General features: G+C 41.5%; 1 protein-coding gene across 1 annotated transcript; it reads right to left on the bottom strand.

Moving 5' to 3' along the window:
- Positions 1-576: 576 nt before the first annotated feature.
- SYNM (synemin) lies at positions 577-23,569 on the bottom strand. Its single transcript, XM_065641379.1, has 4 exons — positions 22,677-23,569; positions 16,654-16,778; positions 9,432-9,505; positions 577-7,928 (listed from the first exon to the last, which is right to left on the bottom strand). The coding sequence occupies exons 1-4, from the start codon at positions 23,460-23,462 to the stop codon at positions 4,174-4,176; spliced, it is 4,740 nt and encodes a 1,579-aa protein (XP_065497451.1). The 5' UTR covers positions 23,463-23,569; the 3' UTR covers positions 577-4,173.
- Positions 23,570-24,018: the final 449 nt, after the last annotated feature.

The following is a 24,018-nucleotide window of genomic DNA, read 5'->3' as shown; positions in this document are numbered from 1 at the left end:
CTTTAAATCAACAGAAAATCACGTTAAAGGCATAATATTTTCTTCATTACAAATAAAGTATGTGGTTGAGAAGAAAAATAAACTTCACAGCATAGAAAGAGGCACAGTTTAAACCCCAACCAGCAAAAAAACCCCCCACCAAAACACAAAGAATCGGTTTCCATTAAAGGTGCAAGTGTGCATAAAATGTTTTCTTTGCTAGAAAAGGGTAAAAGTTAAGACTTACCTTAGTCAGATCCCAGGATCCAAGGAAGACTAACATGCGGGCAACTCCAAGAGTTCCACCTTCTGTTTTATACTCTGCCTCTCCCACTACCCGCTGTTGAACTCAAGAACCGCTGCTCATCCGCCTAAGTTGTGTGCAGTTGCAATACAGAATATATATATTCTGCCATTATTTCTTACCAGTGTGAAAGAGCTATGCCTTTGCTGTAATTAAAAATTATGTTCATTCTTTAACTAGAAATTAATTCAGTCTGAGAGACCTTAGAGCAAGCTGTTTATAGACGTGAAGTCCTTTTTCTTTGACATAGCAGCCTTAAAAATATCAGACAGGAAGAAAGAGAAACATCTGCATTGATTTTGATTGTTTAATATTCAAGAGTGAAAAAGTGTAAAATCACAAAGCTTATACCACCACAAAAATGCAGTTTCATTGCAAATGACCAAAACACAAGCTGCCTGCAAAGTTTCACACAGCTGACATCAACAAACCCAGTTTCAACATTCTTACCGTCTTTTTAAACACCTGCTATTCACAAACATCAGTCAATACAGAGTTCTAGGTCTCACACATCTTTCTTTAAATTCTATGTTTTATTTGCTTTATAGACCAGTGGTTTTACACTTTTGGAAAACAGTGCCCCACTTCTGATCTATATCAGCATATAAATACATAGTTTTTACCCTCCAAATTACTAATTATATTTTTTAAGCATTTTGTTTAAACCAAGCTCAGCAGTAAAGTTCTTACTTGGATTTAATGAAAAGCACAGCTTATATGAGTAAGCTTCAGAAGTGCATGCTGACTGAGGTGATCTCACCAATCCTTTCAGCCACGTGTTATAGTATTGATGCAGAAGGTGACCATATAGGGTGAGTTAGTACAGACAGTACATTATATTTGCTCTTACTAGTCGTGCGTGTCCCTGTGGCCCTGATGCTGCAAACACGACCATTAAGCCTGCAGGACAGGATCATCCACCTAACTACATCTTGTTGCCTGAAGGCTGCATTATCCAAAAGCTCTCATTATGTCAAAATGTCTCAGGTTAATAAAAACTAAATGGAAAATGGCTGCTTATACATTTTTTTTTAAACTTAAACCCTTTTTGCATGAGATACCCTTGTTTTCGCAGCCTTAAAGTATTCATGCAAAGGAACTGGGCATATCTTTAAATGTTATGCTAGTGCACATTTCCAGCTCCCTACAATAAACTAACTTTTCAACAGTTGATTAAAATCCTGATCTTAAATAGAACTAAAGTACACAGAACAATTTTTTCCCTCCAGACAATCAAAACAGAAACATATCTTGGTATAACCTACTACCTCTGTCAGTGATGTGTAAAGGAATTTTTAAAGAATTGTTGTTGCCTTAGTGGAAACAATACTGTTTGGTTTTTATAATTCTCCTTCAGTGCTAAGGCCACCTACATTTTATGATTCACTTGCTCCTTACTGGTTTATCATCTGACATTATAATCCTATAAGCAGGTAAAAATAAACATAAGAGTGTTGGTATAGTTGTTCCTAAGGAGCATGTATGTCAAAGATTCCACACAGTGTCAATAAATGGGTTTGACCTTGCAAATAGCTTTCTAAGTTTCAGCTTAGAATAAAACTTCAAGGAAATTAAAATTGATTATTTTTTAAACTGTTGCTTATTACAGACCTGACTTCTTCCTTTATGCAGTTATTTAATACCTGAAGTACAGAATCTGCTTGCTTGCAGTTAGGCATCTAGCTGGAAAATTCTGGCTTATACACAATTACTAAAACACAGAGATGTTACCGTCTTTAAAATCATAGGGTCATCTAAGGAAACAAAAGTATCGGATAATATTCAAAGTATTACAATTAATAACACCCTATTTATAAATGGAAGCACAAGATCTTTTTTGAGTACATATGAATAATTTTGAAAAAATATCGTTATCCATTACAAAGTGAAAAGTATAAATAAGCTTAGCATACATGCCTGTAGTGCTTCTACACAACTCTGTTTCCTATTAATTTTCCAGCGGGTGGTTACACTTCCAATTTCAACAAATTATTTCATAGTACACGATCAAAAAATACCCAATCCTGATCTACACTGGTACACACATAAAATGAGGAAAATACAGAAAATTTTGCCTTGCAGACAAACCTCATGAGTTAATCTTCGGAACATCAATAGCTTTGTACAGTTTCAAACTTAGTTACTAAGGCACACAACAATTGAACTGTCCCGTATCTGAAACAGCACGATATGTCAGTCAGCATGGAGCTTCTCAGCTTTGCATTTACATTCATATTATGAAGTAGCTGTCAGTTTTGAAAAATCTAGCTTCTGTTAGTATTAAGGAATTTGAAAAGTGACTAGCCATGCCAGACTAAGAGAGTTTAACTGGATTAGCACACACAAAACTACGCTTGCATAACCACAGGAAAAAAAATTCTGCGTCAGAGGCCACCGGACTGGCCTGACAAAGCCACCCGGACAGAGAAGGTGCGAGAGAGGGAGTGAACATGTGCGCCTGTGTTTGTGCACGGAAAAATAGCAGCTTCTCATTTGTGTATCTTATTTCTCATGTGTGTCCAGCATGGGATCTTCTTACCCCAGTGACAAAAATATTTCAGCTATTTTTTGCTTCTGCTAGCACTGCACGGTTCAGTACAGCTACTGGTACTGGTTTCTTATCTGGACTTTCAAGTCACTGAATTGTAATGGTAAAGTTAAATTATGTCCTTCATTTAACCAGTGTGCAATCCAAGTGAAATTAGCTTATTTTCAAATGATTTAAGTAGAAACCAACTTTGGCCTGAGGCAAGTACTTCGGCCAGAAAAAAAAGGAAATAAAAAAAGGAAAATTCAAATCTCAGGTCAGATTTGTAGAGCTAGTAACTGAAAAAGGCATCTTCTCATTTGTAAACAAAGAAAGGATTATCTGGAAAGGATGGCACACAGTGATCATGTGTCATCAATGACATTCTTCCAAGTTTTCTTCAGAACAGAGCACTAATTTCACTGTGCTAAGAAATTAGGCATTACGTGATCATGTTTGACACTTCACACTTACCTTTAGCAATACCTAGTATCAAGGTAATTCTGTGATATACCACAAAATAAGTTCATGTTATTAATTTACGTCGCCACTGAATCTGTAAAACCTTCTCCTTACTTCAGTGGAAATCCTATCCAGCCTATTTTTAAATTTGATTTATTTTTAAAGATATTAAATGTACTACTGTCTAACCATAAAAATCAGTATTACTCATTATGAATACTGTGAGAAATTATTGCTTTGATGTTACTTGGTTTTTTTGCACTGCATTCTAGCTATACAAAGTTTGATCCTATGGAATTGTATTTACTTTTTATAGCTGCAATAACTGTATCTTAAAATGTTTTCATTAGGTATTGCGTATAAGTACACAGAACGGAACTGAAAATCAGCTACTGCCACCCTCATTAGTCTTAAGTTGTGTTATATTTGTGGTTAGTAGCTTGAGATTTAAACAGAATTGCTGAATAATTTAGTAACCAACTACAATACAGTATTTAAAAAACAATAATGGAAGAGTCCTATTCAAGCACACACTTATTGACCTGCTATAAAACAAACAAAAAAATACAATCCTTTGAATTCCCCAGCAGCAAATTCCTGTCTCCATGGGTGGAAAAATCTGAAATTATTGGACACAGGTCTCTGAGGAAAAACATGTTAATAGCATGATTTCTCCCAAAAAAAAAATTTCCAATAAATAAAAAGTGTGCTGAATAGGTAGAAGCTTAGATTCAATACTTTTCAGTCCACTATTAATAATCTAGACAGCATGAGTGTCTCCCCATCCCTTTTTCCTCCTTTTTTTTAATATGCATATTTAGTATGCATCTTTTTTAAAAAAAAAGGATAATCAAAAATGTGTATAAACACATTACTAAGTAGATGTCATTAAAGAGTCCTTTCAGAACCACTGTCCATCATTATCTTCTTCATCTTCCTCCTCATGGTCCAGATAGAGAAGAGCGACCTTCTTTTCATCAGAAATAACTGACCTTTGGTCTACCATTCTTTGCAACTGTACAGTTTTATCAAAAAATGACTTTTCCACTACCTTTTCACCATGATCTTGAGAAAAACCGGAGAGAACATAACCTCTTCTATTTTCGTTTTCTACAATCTGGTTGCTTTCAACTACAATCTGTGACTGACTAACAGAAGGGTCTTGCTTGTTAGATACGAGCATTGTTGCTTTCTGTTCTCCACTTTTTACTGTAGATACGCCACCCATATTGGAAACATCCATTTGAAAAGTAAAAGATGTTTCCTTGGATCCTACTTTAATATCCTTTACAGACCTGCTCCTCTCAGATGACTCTTCTGTTTGTGAAAGATCTTCCAGCTTTTCAGAAATAGGTCTTGTAAAGATTCTTTGCTCAGCATGAGTTTCTACAGGACTTATTTTAACATGCCTGAAAGATCCATCGATATCTGAGCTTCCTTTATTCTCTGAAAGATGTCCCTGATATATGATTTGTTCAGTGGTTTTAACTCCCACTTGACCGACTCTAACATGCTTCGTTGAGCTTTCTGAAAGGGTCTGGTCTTCCAGTTTACGGATTTCTGTGTGCTCGGAGACAGGCCCCTGGTAGATGATTTTTTCAGCTGTCATAAACTCTTGGGGACCCAACCGAATGTGTCTGATGGAACTTTCTGCCTGTGAGAAGTCTCTAGTGTCGCTGACCTCCACTTTACCAGAGATTGGTCCTTCAAAGATAACTTGCTCAGTGTGCATCTCTTTTGGACTTAATCTGAAGTGCCGTACAGATCTGCTGACATCCGCAGACCCTTCTGTCTGAGAGAGGTTACTGTTGAGCTCCAGAGAGTCCGAAGCAGACCCTTCAAAAGAGACTTCTTCAGTCACTTGCCTTGATCCTACTGTGACATGTCTTGTGGACCTGTTGAAGTCTGTTGAAAACCTCTGGGAAAGATTTCCAGAATCTCTCTCTTCTACAGTTGTAGTAATAGGTCCTGTAAAAATTATTTCTTCTAATGTTTGGATTTCTTTAGGACCCTGTTTAAAATGCTTCACAGATCGGCTAAACTCTGACGATCCTTCTGTCTGAACAAGATCTTCTGTAGCACTGAGTTCCAGCGTTTCAGAACCAGGCCCTTCATATACAACCTGCTCAAATCTCTGGACTTCTGCTGGACCAACCTTGATACGCCTTATGGATTTACCCTCATCAGTTGACCGTGATGAGCGAGAGGCTTCTCCAACATCTGCAGTTTCTGAAACCGAACTGTCATAAACAACTTTTTCAGTGGCATGATACCCTGTACCACCACTCCTCCTTATTGTGGATGACTTATAGATTTCTTGGTCAGCCAAGGGACTGTATCTATCGCTGCGGGAAGAAACATCTATTTCTATGTTGCTTTTACCATCAAAAACTCTCTCCGAGATCTCTTTTTTCAGAGAGTGCAATGTTGCCTTCTCCTTCTCACTTGCAATTTCTTCACCAAGCTGAGCTACATCAAATTCATCCGTATCAAGAGTCTGTGACAGATTGACTTCAGCAACGATTGTCACTGAGCCACCCTCCTCTGTTTTATCAACTTTTTTGATATCAAATTCTACGGTACTAGAGTCAGCTTGACTTTCTTTTGTTAATGCAGACAGCTCCTCTTTCACACTTTCTGGGAGACTGCCCTCCAACTGCGCCAAAGCTTCCTTCAATTGATGTTTAGGGTCCTTTGTTTCCTTTGATAAAAGCCCTTTTATGGAAGTCTGGAATTCAGGGGGAATTTTAATTTCTTTTTCAATAACAACAGATTCAACATGGGACGTTTCAGCTTCAGGATGCTCTTTTAAAATATGGGCTCTTGCTTCCTCCCCTACCACTTGATATGTTTCTTCTGGAGAGCTTACACCTTCACCTCTCTTACTTTGTGTGCCTTGCAAAAATTCGTCTTGCCAAGAATATTTAATAGTTGATTCTTCTTCTATATGAATTTGCCCATACACTGAGTCATCGTCTTTTTTATGGGTAACAGGATGATCATCAGGGACAGATACAAAATATTTTTGTTCAAGAGGTGAGTCATCTTCCTCAGTTACTTCTTCCACGTGAGTGAAACTCTCATGGCGTTGTTTCTTCTTTTTAACATCTTCATACATGAAGGTTACATGTTCTTCCTCTTCACCATAATGCCGCTCTCTCTCAGGGAATGTATCTTCCACTTCCTCCACTTCAAAAGGTGTTGAAAAATCAGTCCTTTCATCAGCGGCATAATCTAGTGGCTCCTCTACGATCTCAACATTTACAGACATGTTCTTCCTGCCCTCATTTCGTTTCAGGCCATGATGGACTATATCTTCTATCTCCTCTTTGGAAGGAGTTCCCTCAACACCCTCTCGAACCCTTTTTCTGACGTCCTGGTTTGATAGATCTCCTGAGCCAGCGCCATGAGAAATATCTATGTTTTCTTGAACTTGAGATTGCACTGTGATCTCAGTCTTTATTTTCCCATCATCTGGTTTTTCTTTCTTACTAAAAGAGGTCACTTTTGTGTCTGTTGTTATTTGTGAGCCAGAAGACTGCGTAAAACTTTTAAGAATGTCAGCAACAATATTCTCTGCCATATTTTCAGTTGACAGAGTTCCCGTTTTATGACTTCTGTCACTGATTCTCTCTTCATCTTTCAGGTTGGATTCTGCTTCTGAAATACTCACTTTGTGAACTTCAGCAGGCTTAGTTACGTGGTCATGTGTTTCTCTTCCTAAGGAAGTTTTAGAACCTTGTAACCGTATTTCTTTATTATTTTGAGATTCCTTGTCAGGAGCAGGCATTTCAAGACTGATAGGTATCTCAATGGCTTCTTTGCTTCTTGATTCCAAGGTCACATTTGCATCTTTTTTGGTTGATTCGCTTTTCCAATTTCTTGCATTAGAAATATCGCTCTGATGAACAACTTCCTCCCGGATATATTTTTTCTGCTCACTCTTCCTTCCAAAATCAACACTTCGTTCTTCTATAAAAGATTTCTCATCTCTCTTATTTTTCTCCTCTTTTGTTTGTTTCTCTAGCTTATCTTTTTCTTTCAGCAGAGACGACTTCTCTTCAGTTGGTTTGCTGCCTCTTTCTTTCAGTGTGGTCTGAGTTTCAGTTACAGTTTCTTCATACTTAAATGGTTTTGTATTGATATTCAGCTCGTAAGTCGGAAATTTAGTGAAGCTTGGTTTTGTTCCTGTATTTTCAGAAATCCCTGGCTTTGTGTCTGCCTTGTGGTCCTTGTCTGAACTTTCAACACGTGCAGATTCTTTTGAAAATGATACTGTGGATGAAGTTGTAACTTCTGTTTTCTTTCTTTCTGGAATTGTCTTTTGCTGCATTTCAGTGCTTTTCCAGCTACTGTAGGCTGGAGTAAATGTTCTTAATTCTTTGTGATCTGTCACAATCCTTTCATCCTTTGTAACAGTTGTTGAAGGGCGAGATACTGAACCAAGTACATCTCTTCCAAAAGCTCTTCCACTAGCTGTTGTCTGTGATCCAGCCTGTGTCGATTGAGCCGAATAATGTGCAGAACTGCGAGTATTTGTCACTGGTAATCTATGCCTTGTGTCAGTGATCCTGAGAGCTGGCGAAGCTTTATTTCTATTTCTTTCTTGATAAGTAGAGTAAATATCAGTATAGTTATATGAAGTGTTTATAATATCTGCAAAAAGAGCATAGGTGACCAAACATTAAACTAATGACTCGTATCTAAAATAATATAGAAGGCATGAACTAAAATTTTATACTAAACTTCTGAAAGAAATAATGCCTTCCTTTTTGAGTGCAGCTTTGTAAAGGCATTTCTGGATGTTTTGCATGATAATTAAGTCTATGCATAAATTATATTAAAACTGAAAGCAAAGCTTTTTACCGAGTTGCAAGTTCTTGTTAATTTTACCTGTTGTGAGCTACTGGGTATTATGGTATTTACTTCAGAATTACACCTTTGGTATTTTTATTAATGTTCATTTACATTAACAAATTCTTATTAAATAACATATGCTAATATCCTAGGCTTGGTTTTTTTGCTTCATTAGCCAAAGTGGCCTGAAGTTCCTCAGTTCCTGTTGAGAATTAATGGCATACCTGGTACCACATACTGGAAACCGAAAACACCAACACAACCCTTCATAGCCACAAGGTACAAGGGAGAGAAATAAAGAGCCTCTTAGGCTATATCCATACAATTTAATAAAATGGGCTAGGAGTCACTGTCTGGCTCTAAGGCCAACCAGCACTGCACAACTCATCTCTTACTCCTAAAAAGCTGGTCACAGCTCCTCTGACTTCTGGTGGTACTTCCTGGGCCGTGGTAACCACTGAATATGCCTGAGCATCATCTGCAGAAGTACTGGCTAGTCCAGATTAAAATTGTGCTGGGGACAGCGCTGACAATTTAACAACACCAGCAATTCTGTATGAGCCTTTCAGCCTCGACCTAGTCTGTTCCACCTACTGCTACAGGCCCAGCCTTCCCATCTCTGCTGGGACTAGTGTCTGTGTTAGTCTGATGATTTTCAGACCACGCATTGTTAAACTCAGGAGTATTATCAAGACTAATTCATAACAGTGGCCATAGCAGTCAAATCGAAGGCCCGTCTTATCTAGCACCCTATTTATGGTGACCAACAGTAGATACATAGGGAAGAGTATAAGAACAGGGCAAGTAAATAATGATACTTCCCTGGTATACTCTCACAGCCTCCAGAGATTTGCAGCTCCTAAGATAGAAATGGTATCTTTATGTTTAGTAAGTCTTTGATTTTTCTTCCATTACTCTGCTAAAATTTACCTTTAAACCCACGTAAACTTTTTAACATTCACAATGCCTTGTGATGATGAATTCCATGGTTTTAACGACATGTTTTGTTAAATACCTCTTGCTTCATACTTCAAAACTCTTTAAAGAGCTATGGGCATCCAAAAGTTTTTGCACTATTAGATCTATGAAACACCACTCCCTATTTACCTTCTCCACTTGAATCACAATTTTATAAATTCTCTCATACAGAACATCACTGTGTTGATTTAAAGTATTAACACTCAAAACCAATTCAATATTCACTTTGCAATACACTCATTAAAAGTATACTTGAGGAATACTATAACACAATAATTTCCAGTTATATTTAATTTCATTCATTTTTTAATACTAATTTTTTACCTTGAGGCAATTTTCCCATATACTGATCTCTCCATGTAATAATCCACTGGTTGCTCTCCCCTTCTAATAAAGCTCTGCAAAACACAAAAAGGCACTCCATTAAAATATTGGGAATAATAATGATATTTAACATTTACAGGTCTTAGAAACTGAAACAATTATCCTGCGGTTGGGTCAGATCCCAAGTGCTTTTCACACCCCATATTTTTACTACTGGGAATGAGAAATCCTTTGCATTTTCCAGACTCTTAGTTTGCAAAGTCCAGTTCTTGAGAACAATGCAATAATCTTACAGCAGATGACAGCAGCAGACACGGTTTCAGATGAAATCTTCCACATTACTTAATATACTGCTTCCTGACATGGACAAGATGCACCAATTTCCCCTCTGGAACCACACAAGCTAGCAGGTTTTTTTCCAGAATGATGATCTTATAACAGAGTTAGGAGAAAATGAAGCCAAACAAAACTTAACAGATACTCAGTAAAGCTTTCTCAGAGAATAACATGGAGACGTTTTATAAAGAAAAGGCAAAAAAGAAAACAATATTTGCAAGCAAATAGTCAGCAGCTTTCCTGCTGGTAATACAGTACTAAAGATGTGGTTGCAGTGTGATATATGAGGGAACCATTACAGCCCGGATTTGAAAGTTCTATCCTTTTCAAACAAAAAAATCGAAGGAAAATATCACTTCCACTGTCAAACACTGGCTAGTGCTGGAAGAAACAAGAGTATTAAAGGAACTATTCTTAGTTCCTATTCAATCCAAAAGCAACACTTTTACACCAAAGGACTAGGAAAAAGTCCTTATGACAGAAACTGCTTTGTTTCTTTTAATGACATCTTTGTTTGCCCCCTCTGTTCCTCAGCCTTCCATTCACCTCTTTTTGCAGTGACTCTAATACCTTCCCTAGTTCCAGGAACCCAGAACTGCCACGGGATTACTGAGGTCAAGGCTTCCCTCCTGTTGACCAACCAAGACCTCATGTTAGCTCAGCAGCAATTCATCAGAAATGGACAGTACACCAACTTTCTTACCTTTACTTCATGGAAATTATATCACTACAATTTTCCCTCAAGACCCATCTGACAGCAGCCACAGGTTTGTTCTGTTCCTGCATGAGGTTACTACCCTACACTTTCTCCTTTCTACAGTGGTGGAAAATACTGCAGAAGTACCTTTTCCACAGTGATTAGCACAACTGAAGGGCAAAACATTTTCAGGAGTAATTGCTTTGCATTAAGAATATTCAATGGGCAGACAGCATACTTTTGTTCTCTCAGAGGGGAAAAAAGACTAAGTGCATTCTCTAGAATTACCAAACTGCTCTAGAAAAAAAAAAAAGTTGGCTTCTTTCATATACCAAATAGAAAAAGCAGATATTAGGGGGATGTTATTCAATCCTGTAAGTTTTAGAGATGGTTATCCAGTAAGACTAGATCTCAGAGTTCCTGATAAGTTCTGTGTGCTTTCCTTCTTTCTGTCATGCTATGTGCTTGTACTGTCTGACATAAAATATGTTCAGCCTTTTTTAAAAAATGAAAAAAAAAGAACCAGGCAGTTTGTCTCTTTTCCACTTTTGCAGGGCCACAAGCTATGTTAAATCCCCCAAAAAAGTGCTAAACTGCAGCATTCTGGTACAACAGCTTAGAAATTCTAGGGCAGGTTCATTCAATATGCGATGGAATGCTATAATCAGTACGGTAACTTTGGTGTTTTTATATTCAGCTCTACCAGTGCGATCACTGTTGCATCATTTCCGGTTTGGGAAACGCCAGATGTTTTGCACTGATAACGCACAGCTGCAACATGAAAGCCGTCAGGAGCCAGGCTGCAGGATTCTGATAGGCAAGGCTTCCAGCTCCCTAGTGGCAGAGCTGAATGCAATTTAGGATTGTGGGATAAACATGTTTGCTGGGCATTCCTGTCAAAATGAACAATGCAGGCATTTTAAATGTCACCCACAGATTCCACATGACTGATCCCTTTGGACATTTTATGCTTCTTTTGGTTTCTGACTGCCTCTAGATTCAGTAGGACAATGCTACATCAGCAAAATATCATTAGTAAGGTTTTCTTAGCAAACAATGAATTTGCCTAGATTCAGAAGAAGAGCCCACGTTAGAATTACTTAACATATTTACAGGTCACTTTGCCCCTTAAAACAGGCTCAGTTGGATGCCTTTACTTCTATTTGGTTAGTCAAATTCAACCCTAGGATAACCTTTACTAGGTAAAGCCAAAGAAAAAGCTATTTATCTTCCTCTGTGTTAAGAGAAGCTTTATAGGAATTAGAGAATCTTCTCAAGACCAAACATCTAATCTGACAAGGCTAATGAGTCCCAGACAAATTGCTCTGATAGACACACGCTGGAGAAGCTTGTGGTGATGTTGCAGAAACATCAAGGAGCTGGCAATGAAAGTGTTAACCATGACGAAGGAAAGGAGGAATGTGGGTAGTCTGACTAAGGATTTCTGGCTGCTGTTAAAACAACAGTTGTTCAGTTGCTGCAGCAACGCATGAAGTCACTAAAAATAAGTTCCAAAAGGTAACTGTATATGGCAAAGGGCAACAGCACACAGGAAAGCTGGATCTGAAATATTACTACTGAAAATATGCTGTATTTGAAAATGAAAGGCAAAGCTTCATGAAACCTCTATAAAACTGGGCAGTGATTCAGTGTTTTACTGTACACGGCTCATAGTATGTATGTCCTCAAGCTTATCAGGTAAACAAGAAAAAGTTAAACTGACTTTGGCTTAATAAACGAGCATGAGAAAGCAGAGTGCAATGTACTGAGCACTGGCTTGGAAACCAGTGAACTCAGGTTATGTTCCTCAGCTTGACCATAGTTTCTGTTCCTTTGCATCCTTTCCTAATACTAATCATTTCAACTATAACCTCTTTGTGGTAAGGACTGCTTTAAAACTTAAACTGCCTGAAGAATAGGGTTTTAATCTCAACTGCATGAACTCTTAAGTATTCACAATAATAACATAAAGCATTCCTTCAAGCAGCTCTCTTCTAAAAAACAACTTTGTCAGCTACTTCCTGGAAATCAGATACTAAATGACGCATACACACATTGTGTTAGTAGTTCAAGTGTTGCCAGAAAATATGCCAGCTGCACCTTTAACTCATCTCGTCATTAATGTCATTTAGCTAAAGTTAGCAGGGACACACCAGTCAGCATGAAGCCCCGCGGTGTGCTGGGTGACAACAGAAATAACTAGTCCGGGAAAGCAGGTGGATGAAATAAACTGGTTGGGATGGGGAAGAGAAGTTACAAAAACCAAAAGGATGCCATGCAAATGTTATCGTGGTCATTCACAAGAGCAAGGACTTTGTTTCAAATACAGAAACCCACAATCTCAGATAAGGGCCATTAGCCAGCAGGCCATAAAGATTCATCCTCTCTATCCAGGGCATTTGGTAAGGAGTTATTAAAAAAACCTCTCCAGAAAGCAGAATGAAGGAAGCATTTTTAGGAGTAAAGGCCACTCGAGATCTGTTTTCCATCATGGGATGGGAGGACAAGGTCTGTGTGAAGAAGAGCAGGTAACTGACTGCATGTTAAATTCCCTGGGTGCACAAAACTCAGAACATTGTCATAATAAAACAAATACAGGAATAGGACATATTGGATGGCCCAAGTTTTAAACAGGAAATAATGAAACTGACTGACAAAGCTGTGGTGAGTAGCTGAGGAGGCCTTAATGCTGGTGATGATTTCTTGAGGAAGGCATGGAAAGGGTCAGAAGATGTGTTGACAGAGGAAACCAACTGAAGGAGGATTAGAAAGTATCCCTGACAAGTGTAGTAAGAGATCCTCTGCTGCTTCAAAACACAGGGCGCTAACCTAGAACAGAACATTTGCCTGGCACTGGGATTTCAAAGTAAAAGTTTTACCCTTCAACAATGACATATTTAGAGAGGGCAAAAAAACTAGTTAACCTATGGCAGAGGCTCTGAGCAGCCTCTATTTGAAGAGAAGAAGCTTCTGATAGCTGAGAAAGGATTGATAGTAATTCTGATCCTGAGCAGATTTTCTATCTTCTTTTGAAATTAAGTCTTACACAGTGAATAATTCACCACTGGAATGGTGGATCTGGAAATAAAACCTAAGCATAGTCTAAGTAGTTGTGGTTTTGCAGAGTTCCAAGAACACAGAACAAAACTGCAAGACACTTGCTAAGTATTTATTTCAACACTGGTGAAGAAGGATTGGGACTGAAGATTCCCATGAGGTATAACTTCATAAAGCCATGTAAGACATATATTTCAGTTCCTGAGCGAGCCTCAGCTCCTAGAGCAGGAAGGGGGAGCTGAATCAGCGAGGAAGGTGACTCGGTCCTTGGGGAAGGGTGTTCCTTGCAACAATGGCCCTTCGTGCCAGTCCAGGAGCAACGCTGACTAACACAAAGAACTGGCTTTAAAACAAGACTTGTAGGAGTCATAAAACAAAGAGAATATAGAGGATGGGAGGTACAAAGAAAGCTCCAAGAAGTAGACCAGATACTACACCCTTAACCTATAATGCCAGGAGGTGAGGAGGTGGCAAGTCCCTCACGGAAACCTCTCAATGGAAAGTCGAGGATGTTGAACCAAGTGCGAAAGGCGCCTCTCGTTTCCAATCTGCATAAGCAAGGGTATCTGCCAGCATCCTTCCTGAAAACAAACTGAAGCTGGCTTCCCATGCCCTGGTTGTCCCAGATAAAAAGACCTGGGAGAGGAACAGGATTTGAAAAAGTACCTAAATCAACAGTCCAGAATTATCTTACTAAACAGCTTATTAACTGGATTTATACTCATTCTCTCCTACAGCAGTGCTGATTAAGGCATCGTTTTCCTAAGTGAAGGGAGCAATAGTTAAACTGCATAAATGTAAAAACACAAAGCAAAACTATCACTTTTCAGCTTCTGATATTATTTTAAAATAATTCTGTTTGCAGGCATTAGATAGTCTGTTCTCTGATCTGTAGCAAGGTCTGTTTCTGTTTTCATCTGTACATCTGTTTCAGTGGGTAGATCCTCATTTGTCCACTCAAATCCGCCTTGCCAAGGCAATCAGTGATACAAGTTGCATTCACTACAATCAGGTGAAGAAACCCCACAGGTTAAGGAGCTTCTTAACTGGACAACAAGCACATGCTACAGGTGATGCTGAATTGTTCTTTTTGTATTAACGAGGGCAGGGAATCCTTAGGCAAACCAATAATGCCCAGATAAGAAGCGAGGTGACCTCTGGAAGACTTCCAGAATTTAATGGGCTTACAGGGTTTTACAGAGCAGAAGCAGTGATGGTTCACTTATTAACTAAGAGCATGTCCAAACAACTAAATATCTGGGCATTATCATTCCTACTTCTGGATGAATACTAGTCATTGAAGCAATTCCGAAATGTCTGTTACTGTGAAAGCGCTAATCTCATTTTGCAGATAAATAAACCAAGGGAGAAAGTTTAAGTGACAACAGTAAAAGTCAACATCAGAGCTAGGATTAAATTTAGAAGAATCACGTATTTTAACAAAGTAAACAGAATTAACACAGATAAGGATCACAATTGGCTACTGTTCCCATGGTTTCTCTTCCACTAGTAATGCTCCAGACACTACTGGCTTTCCAAGGATCACGGGATCCATCTCATCCAGTAGCCAGCCTGGGTCTGCACCTCAGAGCACACAATAATCGAGGCATCTTGGACAGACCATTTTTACTCTTTGATGGGCTACAGACATCCTTTGCTCACTAGTCCTTTATCAGGCTACTTGGAAGTTGATCTTTCACGCTTCTCATATTTTCAGTTATGCAACTACAATTATATTTCTGATTCATCAGTGGGTTACTTTAGTCTAGACATTTCACCCATCATTCAGCTGGTGCTGTCTTGATCCAGACTTAGATGCTTATTGGTTCACCACAACTCTGCACACTTCGGACACAAGCATATATTGTATATAACAGCTAATGCCATGTCTGATTACGCAGGTTGAATATGAATAATGCACATAGTATAGACAAGGTAATGATTGAGGTAACACTCCTTAAAAATGATATGAAAGTAGGCTGACATTACATTTTTGCAAATTTTGGCTTTGCTCAGTAAGAATTAGGCTTCTCTGTATTTGAAGATCAATATCTCAATGAAATGTGTTGAAAATATTGTCCTAGTTGTAGAAAAAAAAAATCTTTACGATAAAATAGTATCTACCTCAAATTCATACGTTTGTTTTTTCCTTCCAAATCACTTTTATGCCATGTGCCAACTGATACATAGTGATTCTCCAGACAACAGAATTACTCTAGTTTTCCAACCGCAGAGCTATTAAGAGGCTAGAGAGATGCACGGTACTGGAGATTCATAAGCAGAGATGATACTTGATCCCAACATGTTTCCATAACAAGCCAAGGATGGAGAAAGCCAGGATTTAATCAGAATTTTCTGTTATCTTCCCACTATTCTATAACTGAAACAAGAATAGGGAACTTGCTACTTGTATCAATGCTGCAGGTGGACACTAATCAACATACATGGCACATTTCATCATTTAAATATGCTGACAGATGGCAACTACACTGCCCAGGTTTTATTGATTACAATTTAGGGATATTGGCCCCTCAGCTTGTAATCCAATATTGCACCAACAATTCACATCGATTTGATATCAACCTGACCGGGACTAAGAAGGTTTCTTACATATCAATATATTTGTACAAAGTAATAAGATTCCTATGGATTATATTGGTTTCTCTAACATGTTTCTCTAGAGACTGAGGAATAGGATGAATTATGAGAAGAGATAGTTTTGCTTGAGTGATCAAATTCCAGTCACCCCTGCCACTGGTAATGCTTACCAGTGTTACTAATAACTGTATTTTACTATTCTTACAGTTTTCCCAGAGAACTCGGACAACTCCACACGTATTAGCAGCCTTCTGAAGGGGCGTTATCTTCCTTCGACAGACAGCACAGCCAAGCACAGAACGGCGTGGGGCCCATGTCACAGAACAAGCCAATGGCAAGTTAAAAACTGATATTAAGGGTCCATTCGCTCCACTTAATAAACCACAATACCTACAAGGAGTCTTGATCTCAGACACTAAAAGCACCTGTCTGTATTTTAAATGCTGGAAAGAGGATGAACAGGGCTCCTGTATCTATAAAGAGAGATTTAAATTATCCTCTGATTAGACAATTTAGTGTGACCGCAATTCTTACCTGTAGGTTTCAATTTCAAGGATGAGGCCGGCTTTCACCTGCAGTAGTTCTTGATAGTCCTTCAGGTAATCTGTGATTGACATCGTCAGGAACTGCTTTTCTTCTTCTAGGGTGTCAATTATCCTCTAAACAGAAATATTCATTATTAGTTTTGAACTAACATGAAAATCTGTACACTTGAATGCCTAATAACTTAAAACTTCTAATAAACAAATCCCGCCCCCCCCAAAAAAAACCCCACAAACAAAAAAAAACCAACAAAAACCCAATACACCGAAAACTCAGAGAACAATAAGTCAGTATGTTCCACCACTTCAAAAACCAGGACAAATCAGCTCTAGGACCTCCCATATAGAATCTGAAACACATTGTTCCTGAAGCAGAGTTTCATGCTAGGATTTCATTTTATGCCTTCCTAAGCTAGTTAAATATTTAAGTAAAACCCATTCGGATGCCCTGTACAAAAGTTATCTAGTATACATAGCAAGGAAAATACGCTCCTTTATAAATGCGACGCATTTTGTCATTTTAAGGATGTAGATTTACACGTTTAAATCATACCTGAGATCGGGAATTCTGGCAATTGCTTTGCCATGGCAACCTGGCCTATTTCCCTTTATCAGTATTTTTGGTTCCATAGACATGTGGCTCCAAACAAATACTTGGATTCTAGCATCTGGAGATACTCGTGGTGCCTAGAAGGTGAAGGATGAACCTCAGGCCGTTCCTTTGAGCTAAGTTTTCTACAATATTGGGACACCTGCTCCATGGTCTGCCCAGCTTTGTCCTAACTGCTGCTCAGAAGATATGAGAGATTCCTCATTTTGATGTTGATAATACAACTTCGTACCTGTATAGGGGTATGTGTGTGTATGTATGGGAGGAGCGTAGTTTCTACAAGACCCACAAATGACTTGAAAGCAGCAGCACAGATAAGATAGTACTTGAGGGCTGCCCACCTTTCTTTAACAAGTTTTGGAAATGGTGAAAGGGACTGATGAGCTTCATTTTTTGATAACATTTGATACATTTGATAACATCAAAATGATCTAAATTTGACCATACTCTGAAATACTAAGTGGAAGATTAAATACTGAGTAAGTGCACACAACACAAAAAGCAATGAAGACATGCAACAGAACATCAAGATTTGATTTAGACCAAAACGACCGACTCCCATGCTCTTGAAAAGAACTATGCAGAAAGAAAGTGCTTTAATCACTAGTGCCACCTCTCACATGAAATGCAAATCAGGAAAGACCTGATTCTATTTTGTTCGCATCACCCTGCACTACACAAGGACACTGAACTGTCATTTACAGAGCAAAATCTCATACACGTGTACTACACTGAACAGGAATTCCTGAGAGCGTATTTTAGATTGCATCCTAACAAATACTTTGCGATACAAACTGGAAAATCAAGACACTGATAGTCTAGCTTTAAAAAAAAATTGAAAAGACATCATTTATATGCAGCAAGTGTTCAACTCTCACAGTATGAGCAAGAGCATGAAAAGGAAGACATGGCAGGGGGCTCCCCAGGTTGGTTAATGCCAGTGTGATGCACTAGTCAGAAGTAAGGTTTAAGAACGAAGAACGTAAAATGCTGGCATTTCAAACATTAATAGTATTTTTTTCATTTTAAGTAAAAAGAAAGCCTTATGAAGGAAGCTGCCTGTATCTTCATATACATGTGGATATATCTAGAGAACATAAATGTTAATCTAATTCTTCATTTGCAGTTATTATTAAACAATTACACTGATGTTTTCTTTGACGTGACTAACTTTGCCTGCAGTCTTCAGTGTACCCTAGAACTCCCTTTTTATGGCAGAAGACAAATCATACCTGCGTATCTGAAACAGCACTATCAACCACCCAACAGCCCCATCCTGGCAGCAGCAGAGGGAACATCCCGACAGGCAGAACCGCTGACCTTCAGCGGCTCCCAGGCAACAATCCTGTTCAAAAACTAACACAATGGAAAAATCCCAAGACGAGAAGGGAAGAAAAGTGCCAGGCGCTGCTTTCAAAAGGAAAAGGCTTTCCAGCAAGAATGGACAGGGTGTTGACAGCGCCAGAGGAGCCAGCAAAAGGAGCCAAAGACAAGACTGGATCTCTGTGGGACCAACCCCTAAAGGTGATAAGAGCTCCAATACAAAGCATGAAGTGATTCAGGTGTTTGTTGCCTCCCCAATTAAACATAGAGACTGACCTATACATGTGAATGCATATGTTAAAAAAAGCTTCACAATGCACAGGTCTTGCTCCAGTACCAGAAGAATCTGTACAGGGAATCTGTACACTGGACCAGAGTGTGTGTGGGGCCCTGAAAGTCTGGGGATATTCACATTTATCTTAAGACTGAGCAACCTCAGTCCCTCACTCCCACATTCTCCAGCCTGCACTTGAAAAGCCACCTACGTTCTCCCTGCTGGATTTGGAGAGCGCTCGGGATCCAAAAGTCTGAGTTCAATGCAGTGTCCTAATGATTACCATAAGGGGCTACAGAGCTCAGCCAGCTGTGTCAGAGTTCCGAAGGAATTTCTTCCAACAGGAGCAGACGCTGCATAGGCTGGCTGGCAGATGGCCACCCCTCCGCTCACTGATGCTTAAATGTAACGCAGAAGACAATCGGTCTTAAGTCCGGTTTCCAACCACGCCAAAAAGTACATAAACCGCTTTGGCAAAGCTCGGAGGATTTGCAGACTGACAAACTTCCATTCTGCAAAAGGTAACCCGTGTTTGCTTCACACAGGACTTCATTGGAAAGATCCGTTTCTCAATAACATCAAACACATGACCTCCCCGAAACTCAGTGATGTCCTGCTAGAACTGAGTGGCTAAATAGAGGTGATTTTCTCACCCTTCAGATGTTCCCTTCCAGGCACCAGCGGGAAATTTTAGAAGGGAGGTTGGGGAAAGGAATTTACTGGGGTCATCCAAGCTGCACCTATTCAGGAAATAAAGAGAGGACTCCAGACTCCAGCCCTGTCCATCCCTGTACTATGCACCGATCCCGCAGCTCATCCAGTGGCTCCGCAGGAGAGGAGCTGACACTCTGCACTTAGCGGGCTAGAAACTGGTGCACAAAAATTGCACAACACTGATATTATATATTCATTTGACAAGATGTTTTCATCTCTGGAGCTCACGACTCTGATGCAGGAACCGATCCTAAACCTACCATATTAGTGAAAACGATCTGCCTCGTTTCAAAGCAGCAGGATGAGCCATGGCCAATTTTTACATTCAAAAAATACAGGGCTTTCTGAAATCACTGGGAGTTTTCACATAAGTATTGTCACAGCAGGCAGCTAAAATTATGCAAGTAAGAGACCTACTGAGTTCATCCCTTTAGCACCCATGGCCAGTGAACATTTTCCAAACTATGTATGATTTACGGCTTGCCTGGTTCAGCTAAATTATAACTCCAAATACACATTTCTATTTAGCATTGCTGAAAGCTTTAGTGAGGGTAAGGACAGTGCAGGAGGCAAAGATGGACATATAAGGCAACTGGATGACATATGGAAAATATGAATAAATCTAATTGCCATTGCAGCTGCAATGCACAATAATCACTTGGCTTAAATCTGTACATACATATCATTTCTATGTGACACTTTACAATAAATAACCATGGAATGGATGCTCTTTAACAAGCAGTTTAAAATCCATGCTGAACATACTTTCACCAATGAAACAATGAGGGAGAAAAAGCAGCTTTGCTCACAAGAAGGAAACCTAAACCAGCTGCTTCTACACATTATATAATTTTTCTTCCAGCATGTGAGCAAAAGATATTTTATTTCTCTTGTACAGTAGACTGGCCACTGGAAAAGGCCTTTCTCATGAGAAACAAAATATTTTCAATATGAAACCATTTGGAAGTTAAAAACCTTATGATATAATTTTAACCAGAGTTAATATATTATCTAGATATATATTCAAAGATAAGAGAGCTCACATGTTTTCAGGTTGGCTATCAAAGCACTTTTTTTCTTGTCTTACTAAGATTTGACACTATTGTTTCTGTAAAATCCAACTCATGCCAAATACTCATGAGAGTAAACCACAAGTTTGTTATCTTAGTATCAAAATCACAATCCATTTTTGAGGATTGAATGGGGACAATTAGGGTGTGCATTGATTTTGATTATCTCACTTCTACAACGGGTCACTCTGCCTCTACTTGGTCTTCTGAATAAACTTGTTGAAAAACAGAACCAGATGCAAAGACAACACACTGGTATAAAAACACCTTGCTGAGTGTCGAGTTTGGTATCTGAATACACCCATTCTAACTGGCTTTAGAAGAAAAACTTGTAGCACAGATAGTGAGCTATACAAAATGCCCTTATTAAAATAACACCATATTCAAAGGTTTTCAATTTGAGCAATGATGATTGAAGATCTATGAAATTTTCGTTATAGATCCCTAATAACAAATATAGGCAGCATGGAGGACACGTTTTGGAAATCAAAGTAACTTTAAATATTAGTAGGCTTATGTACATTTCTATAAACTTATACTGCTTTAAAAAAAAAGGGGGGAGGGGCACGTTTCTTCTTTGCATTTTCACCTGGCTTTGACTGATGGATAGTTTTAATTAATGAGGGATTTACACGTAACGTCTTCTCCTAAAGCTTTGGAAACACTTACGTACATGATTGAAAGAATGAATTGTCTTGTCAAAAACAGAAAAAAAAAAATAAGAGCTGAAAGCCTTTCTGGTTACTTCTTACATACCTAATCTGCCTCAGTTCACAGCATCTGCAAACTATGCAACTTGCAAACAATCACGCAGTGTACGAAAACCAGACACACAGCAACAAGTCCCAGTCCTTTCCCAGTTGCCAGCATCTCCATAATCTACCAGGGCCGCTGGACACAATGTGATGGGCAGCACACAGGGTTCACACAAACACCCAGCTCCAGCAGAGTGTTAATAAAAGGTCTAACAATGAACAAAAGAAATGTCGCCCTCAGGAAATCGATTGATGCTCTGGATGATCTAATACGCGCTCTCCACTCTCAACTGGATGAACTGAGGTTTTGCTGTTCCGGCATTTGCTGATCTGCTCACACGGACAGGGTGATTATACATCATTATGCCAAATGTTATTCTGACAGCAAGCAAATTCTCAGCTACGGATGCCATAACCCTGTTTAAAAAAATCACCTTGAACACATACAAGTCACCTACATCGTTAAAGTTTTCTTTCAAATTATTCCCACTCTGCTCACTGCCTGCAGCACAGTAACGGGTCTTTCTGCCTTTAAACAACTAAAAGTTCTCTTAGCTATGCTGGAGACCACAAGCTTTTCTCTACGCTCAGGGTGCTGGAAGAGAATCTGGATAATGTCCCCATCGGGACAGGACAACCTCAAGTCTCAGCCTAGAAGGAAGGAAGCTTTGTGTCCCACCGCATGGGGACTCAGTTCATCTGCTCCGTGCCCCCTGTGCTCATCCCTGGCAAACCTGTGTGCCAGCTCTTGGGTACTTGCCGAGGGCAGGTTGGGAGGGAGCACCTGTCACCAGGAACATGTCCTCAGGGTCAGCGTCTCCCTTTTGATCCCCATCTTTCCCAGCCAGCTCTCCCCAAGCAGAGCAGTGGGTCTCAAAGGGATCAGAGAACGGCTCAGCAGCAACAAGCTTTTGCTGGGCCACCTAGTCCAGCCTGCGGAAAATCCTCCTGCAGGGAGGCAGAGTGGGGTGAGGAGGCCCTGGCGATGCGGGACCCTTCAGAGAGGTTTGGGCACTTCCCGCAGGGGGAGCGGGAGGGATGGAAGTTGGTGTAAGGGAGCAGGATGCCACGGCCATGGGAAATCATCATCCCGCGACAGGCCAGAACTGAAGAGAAAAAGCAAGTGGGAGGGCAGGAGGAGACTCTGAGAACCAGAACCAACACAAGAGGGTGGGAAGGAAGTGGCACAGCCAGAGGGTCCCGGCAAAGAGAGGACGGCCGGGGACGGGGGGGGGACACCGACCGGGGGCGGGGGACAGTGTCACACACCTGGTACTCCTCCACCTCGGCGCCGTGGCGGTCTTGCAAGGCGAGCAGCTCCTGCTCCAGCCGCTCCCGGAGCCCGCACAGCTCCCGGCCCTGCCGCTGCAGGTCCTCCAGGTGCTGCCGGCACTGCCGGCTCTCCTCCCGCAGCAGCTCCAGGTTCTCCCGGCTCCGCTGCGCCTCCTGCTCCTGCAGCACCTGGATCTGCTCCTGGTAGCGCAGGAGGGTCTCCCGGCAGCTCTGGCTCAGCAGCATCTCGTAGGTCTCCTCCAGCTGCTCCAGGCTCAGCCCGGCCAAGGGGGGCGGCAAGGCGGCCAGGTCCATCCGCAGCTCCCGTATCTCCACCGCCTCCCGCCGCTGCCGCTCCGCCAGGTGCCCGTGCTCGGCCTGCAGCTGCAGCAGCAGCTCCTCCAGCGCGAAGCACTCGCCCCGCAGCCGCTCCAGCAGCTGCCGCTGCCCGGCCAGCTCGGGCTCCAGCCGGCGCCGCATCGCCAGCACCTCGGCCCCCAGCAGCTGCAGCTGCTCCAGCTCCCGCCGCAGCCCGTCCCGCTCCAGCTCCGCTTCCAGCTTCGCCCGGCTCAGCTCCTCCAGCTGCATCCGCAGCCAGGCCAGCTCCTGCTCGGGCACCCGGAGCCCGATCAGCTCCTGCTCCCGCAGCTCCGCCAGCTCCCGCGCCAGAAAGCGGTTCTCCTCCTCCAGCTCCCGCACACGGGACACGAACACCCGCAGCCGGGAGTTGAGCTCCTGCAGCTCCCTTTTCTCGTCCCATCCCGCTTCCCAGCGCCGCCACATCTTGCCCGGGACGCCGGGTCGGGGCCGAGCCGGCCCCTGAGCTGCTGCTGCCGCCTCCGCCGCCTCCCTGCGGGGCTCTGCGGGCTGCCCGCCCCGGGGCGACACTGCCGCCCCCGGCCCCGCCCACACAGGGCCCGCCCACACAGGGCCCGCCCACACAGGCCACACCCACACTGGCCACGCCCACCGCGGTCACGCCCACATATGCTCCGCCCCCGCCCCCACGCCGCTGCCCTGCGGCGCCCCCTGCCGGGCCATTGGCGCCTTCTGCCAAGTTAGACGCGGGAGAGGCCCAAGCCCCGCCCAGGGAGCAGAGCCCCGCCCAGGGAGCAGAGCCCCGCCTAGGGAGCAGAGCCCCGCCCAGGGAGCAGAGCCCCGCCTAGGGAGCAGAGCCCCGCCCAGGGAGCAGAGCCCCGCCCAGGGAGCAGAGCCCCGCCTAGGGAGCAGAGCCCCGCCCAGGGAGCAGAGCCCCGCCCAGGGAGCAGAGCCCCGCCCAGGGAGCAGAGCCCCGCCTAGGGAGCAGAGCCCCGCCCAGGGAGCAGAGCCCCGCCCAGGG

The sequence above is a fragment of the Caloenas nicobarica genome, chromosome 10 (assembly GCF_036013445.1).
Source record: "Caloenas nicobarica isolate bCalNic1 chromosome 10, bCalNic1.hap1, whole genome shotgun sequence".
NCBI classification, from domain to species: Eukaryota; Metazoa; Chordata; class Aves; order Columbiformes; family Columbidae; genus Caloenas; species Caloenas nicobarica.
This window is presented reverse-complemented; position numbering and strand designations above follow the sequence as displayed.